The 5,833-nt window shown below is 28.0% G+C and overlaps 1 protein-coding gene across 1 annotated transcript; it reads left to right on the forward strand.

The window, feature by feature from the left end:
• The first annotated feature begins 912 nt into the window (after positions 1–912).
• LOC124925813 (AT-hook motif nuclear-localized protein 8-like) lies at positions 913–4,523 on the forward strand. The gene is made up of 5 exons (XM_047465921.1): positions 913–1,453; positions 1,558–1,610; positions 2,620–2,751; positions 3,220–3,384; positions 4,074–4,523. The coding sequence occupies exons 1-5, from the start codon at positions 988–990 to the stop codon at positions 4,341–4,343; spliced, it is 1,086 nt and encodes a 361-aa protein (XP_047321877.1). The 5' UTR covers positions 913–987; the 3' UTR covers positions 4,344–4,523.
• The last annotated feature ends 1,310 nt before the right edge of the window (positions 4,524–5,833 follow it).

Genomic DNA, 5,833 nt, shown 5'->3' on the forward strand with positions numbered 1-5,833 from the left:
GATAACTCATTTTCCTATATCACTGAATATTTAATAAAAATAAAAAAAAATTACAAAATTAAAATAAGCATAAAAGTACAGTTCTCTCCCTTTAATACAATCTTTTAAATAAAAACAAAACTTAAGGATATAATAATTTTCTTGGTCGGAGTGTATTTTATTGATAAATGGTTTAATTTTTTATTAATTTTAAGAAATATTCACTTTTAAATATTCTTTTTAAAGATTGATTGACATAATTTACTCATAATTAATATCATCCAAAATAAAATTATATTCTTAAATAAAAAATTAATCAATTTATTAAATAAAGAAAATTTTAAATATTGAATCTTACATTAAACAAAAATTATTATTATTATATATATATATTTAAAAATCACGAAATTAGCACGTTAAATCATCATCACTGTTAATGACAATTATAATTCGTCTCACGATCCTGATTTTACAATTTTTCTTCCGTTCCGTTGGATCAATAATTGACGGTGATGAGACTAAGTAATATGTATCCATCAAATATTAATAAATATAATTAAATATATAATATTATTATTTATTTATATATTCTACCTATTTCTATCAAAATTTTAATTTTATTTTTTATAATATTATAAAATTTTAATAAATTACGATAAATATTATATAAAAAAAGTTATTTTATAATAAAAAAGTTACTTTTACATAACATGATATATATCGGGTCTCATAATATTTTTCGAAACCAAAATTATTATATGAAAATAAATATTTTAATAGTGATAAAAATCAATTGATTAATTAAAATTTATTGTAAATAAATATTTAATATTATTTAAATTATTAATTAAAATATATTTTTTTAATATTTAGAAAAATGATATTCAAACAAGGTATTTGTCCGAATGAGTACATCTGTCATCACACTTCAAAATTGAACATCTTATTGAAAGGGCTTAGGGGAAAAAAGGTTTCTCATTTATCCCTTTAACAAAACAAAATTCTCCAATGGATTCAAGAGAAACACCGGCGGCGGCGGCGGCTTCAATGCACCAATCTCAATCTCATCATCTGAGACAACCCACTTCCTACAACTACAATCACTCCACTGTTTCCTCTCAAACCTTACCCGTCGGTTCAAATTCGAATTCCGCCTCACCCTTTATGCAGACTTCACGATTTCCCCTCAATTCCTCCGCCCCACCAACTGTTGACGGTCTGAGCTCACCTTTTGCTGATGGATCCCTTAACATTGTGCCAGATAAGAAGAAGAAGCGAGGAAGGCCTAGGAAGTATTCTTCTGATAGTGGCATTGGTTTGGGTCTAAACCCTGATGCTAGCCCTACTCAAGTTACTCCTTTCTCCACTTCTGGTCATGGGTTTTCTGGAACTGGCAGTCAGTCTTCTGATCCAAGGGTTAAGAAGAGTAGAGGAAGGCCTCCTAGTTCAGGAAAGAAGCAACTTGATTCTCTAGGTATATATGCATGTGTATCTATTTACATTACTTGATCTTTGTAGATGGGTTATAGATAGATTTGCAACTTGTTTAATCTCTATTCATTTTTTTGGTATGAACAGGACCTTCTGGGGTTGGGTTTACACCACATGTGATATTAGTTCATGCAGGGGAGGTAAATTGATTGTTGTTTTTCATAGATCTTTAAGTTTTGAATCTCAAAAGTTTCTTTTATTATTAAGATATAGTATTCTTTTGATACATTCATTATTCTATTCAATATGATCCAAACTAGATTCTGTTTTCTGCCTTCTTGATGATATTGCTTCTTGTGTCAGTTTTTTAATCAAATATGTTCAAATAAAGAGGTTTTCATATCATGTTTAGTTCTTGAAAGTAGATAATAAATTGTATTACATAAGAGTTCACTAAATTTTATACACCTATGTTGGACTAATGCCATATTTGATCTTGGGTTATTTGGAAAAAAAGACTGATTTATTTAGATAAAATAACCCAAATTTAAAGGAACACTATTTTAATATTTTAGTTTATGATTTGAATAATGCGAATATATGATTATTTGAAATAATTCCAAATAAACATCAAACAAACTCTTAAGAAAATCTCTATGCACATTTAGGAAACTATACATGTAGAAATGATATATGTTTCCATATAAGTTGATGGGGGGAATATTAACATATATATATATATATATATGTATATAGATTAATATATATGATAGAGATTGATAATATCATCATAATATCATCAACATATTATTAGAAATACTAGAGATTGTTATAATATTATCACTATATTATTATTCTTATCATTTAGACCCCCCCTTATAAAGTTGTTTAATGTCTCATGTAATCCAATTTACATCAATTAATATGATATTCTACATCTCATTGTTAAATTCTTTGATTTTTTTTTAGAACTAATTGAACAATTTCTCTCATTATTCAACTAAGTTACTATTTCTTTTCCATTTTTCTTCATCATAAATTTATAATCAACTTTACATACATAAAAATGTTTTACTTGCAAATATATATATTAATTTTTAGGAAAGTATATTTTAAATGTTTTACTTGCATTATCTATGTAACTTTTATATCCATCAACTAGATGTTCTTATTTTTTTGTAATGTATGATATATTTTCTTGTTTCTTAGGACATAGCGTCAAAAATCATGGCGTTCTCACAGGAAGGGCCTCGCACTATTTGTATTCTCTCAGCAAATGGTGCAGTCTGCAATGTCACCCTCCACCAACCTGCATCTTCTGGGGGCACTGTTACTTACGAGGTGCATTATGTTTATTTGCATGGTTTCGAAATATCAGCTATTAGATTTTTTTTCATTCCTTATATGTTCATTGCCAAAGTTTATATATGTCCTTTAACTGATTCAGTTATTTATACCAAACTCTTGCTTATTGATTTTATAATTAAGGGTAAAAGTTCATTTTGCTTCATTTATTTAAAAAAAGAAGCTCAAATTACTTATTCTCCTCATTTATTGGCTTACTCCATTAAATTTTTAAATTAGCTTTACACAATTTTTGCATCTCCTTAATCTCAATCATTGACTAGAACTATTTGTTCTTTCTAAAGTGCATATCATCACATTATCAGAAGTAATTTGAGTCAGTTTATTTTTTAAATTGAGGAAGCAAAATGAATTTTTGATGCAAGTTAAGAAAATAAAGCAAATTGAGCTTCTTTCCTGTTTATAAACTGAGCTTATCATTCTCGGGGAATGCATCTTTTGCAGGGCCGCTTTGAGATAATCTCACTATCTGGCTCTTTTGAGCTGTCTGAAAGCAATGGTAGTACCCATGGAAGAAGTAGCAGTCTTAGTGTGTCATTAGCTGGTTCAGATGGACGAGTGTTAGGGGGAAATGTTGCCGGGATGCTAACTGCTGCTACTCCAGTGCAGGTTTCTTCTGTTATTTTATTTCATTTCTTCTCGAAAAACCAAAATAATTTTGTTATATATCTCCTTTGCATGTCTATTATAATTCAGAAAAATCTACATAATTTGTTATGTTTGCCAAAAATCATAATAAATTATAAAGTGAACTGGATCATGATTCAAAAAATAATTTATATGCTACATGAAGCAACAAAAAACACAGTATAATTTGAATCACAATCCAAAACAATTCATTTAGAAATAGATACACAAACATCCTAAACTGATCTAATCTTAATTCGTATTTACATGATATATGGTTGTCATTTTCTTTTGGTGTGGAAAATGGCTTAATGTAATTTCTTATAAATACATTGTTTCATGGTAATAAAACATGCTTTGTACACTCCATTCAAACAAGAAAATAAAAACAACTCATTATGTTAGCTCAAGTAATAAGAGTTTTGCCTAAAAAACTAGAGGTGTAGGGTTTGATTCCCATCAAGAACGTCTGAACTTGAAAAATCAGCTCACATGATGATTAGTTGTCTTCAAAACTTTATCACTCTCAACTCCCCATTCTTCTTTACAGAGAAGCCAATTGTATTGAATATTTAAAATTCCTCTCCAACCTTTTGATTTCTTTCCAAGATGTTTCAGAAAGATGTTTGTCATTTTGGTTCTTAATATTTTGCATTTATATATTGTTTCAGGTGATAGTAGGAAGCTTTGTTTTTGCTGAAGTGAAGAAACCGAAAGCTGAGATTTCTTCAACACCATTTCCAAGGAATATGTTGGCTTCTGCTGTGACATCTCCACCTTCTCAGTCTCAGGGGGGATCAAGCGATTCGTCTGATGATAATGGTGGCAGTCCTTTTAACCAAGGAGGAACAACAACACTTTTTAACAACAATTCTAGTCACCACCATCAACCGCAACATCATAACATGAGTTTGTATTCAAATATGGGATGGGGTAAGTAGTAAACTGTAACTGTTTATGGAGATTGAGACTGGTGAATGGGGGAGAATTTACATTATTGACTTAAGAGATTGTGTTATGTATTCTGGTTGGTTTAGGAGTTTGCTAGACATGTATCATGTACTGTAGTAGGTGTTTTTTCCTTTTTAAAATTTATTTTAGAACTGCTATGTTAGTTTATTCTAACTAGAATTTGTATTTGTGCTATTTGAAAACAATTTGGTTTATGAATTTTGATCTGAATTTGGTAGGAGAATTTGTCACAAAAAAAAATCAAATTCTAGATTTGTGTCACATTCAGTTTATAGGTGATATGTTTTGAAATGTGATTTCGTCTAGACTAGATTTCACACATTTTAAAAATAGCTGTTAAATTAAAAGTTTGTGTTCTTGCTTGTTTGTTGATGATGTTAAGGCTTGTGATAGGATCATATTTTTTTGTCAACTCTTTAGAATGGGTTTTCCTCTTTGTTATTTTGTTTCCACAATATTTTTCAAATGTTATACTGTATATTCTGAAAACAAAATTTATTTATACCCGACGACATGAAAAATATTTGATTAGTCAAATTATTTATAGTACATTTGTTAAATTTATTCACCATCTATTTTTTTTGTGTGTATACATGATTTTTTCAATTTTGTTAAATTTATTCAAATGTTAGTTCTTCCATGTCAACTCGGAATATGTAGATTTTTTTTTTTTTTTATCTTTTTTAATCGGTTTGAATTTTACAAAATTTACAAGATTATATATACATTTTTACATTCTTATAAATAAATCTATTATTCTTTCTCTTTTGTTAAATAATTTAATTGTTTTTATTCAACTGAACATTATAATTTTCTAGTTATTATTATATTTATTTAGTATAAAAGTTTATTTTAAATAAATATTATTTCTTACTATTACTTATATACTTTATTTAATTTTGTGTTATTGTTAAGGTTATATAAAATTTGATTTTTTTTCAAATCCGTCACACTTTTTTTACTATTTAATATTATAATAATATATATAGAAACATAAATTAATATAATCAACAACTCATTTTCTGTGATTTATTGTGTCTAAAACCCTTCTTCTCCAACTCCATTTCCCTTGACCTTATGATTTAACTCTGCTCTATTAGTTCATTTGGTTTTATGATCACTGTCTTAATTCTTCTAATTCTTCGGTTATTTTGTTCGTCTACCTTTCAATTGTGATTTCAGAGTTTAGCGACTCCAACTGGAGAATAGAGCTATAAATAACTGTATTGTTAGGTCATTATCAGAGTTTAGCGACTCCAACTGGAGAGTAGAGTTATAAATAACTCGTATTGTTCGGTTATTATCATATTGTTGTTATCAAACTCAACTTCTTGTCGTTTTTTTATTTAATGGTGATAATGAGTTCAATATTTTTTATAATTGACTAATCGATATTGTTTTTCTATTTTCAGATCTACCGATGAATTTTCAGAAATTAAAGCATGACTGGTAAATATTG

This window comes from Impatiens glandulifera, chromosome 2 (assembly GCF_907164915.1).
Source record: "Impatiens glandulifera chromosome 2, dImpGla2.1, whole genome shotgun sequence".
Taxonomy (NCBI): Eukaryota; Viridiplantae; Streptophyta; class Magnoliopsida; order Ericales; family Balsaminaceae; genus Impatiens; species Impatiens glandulifera.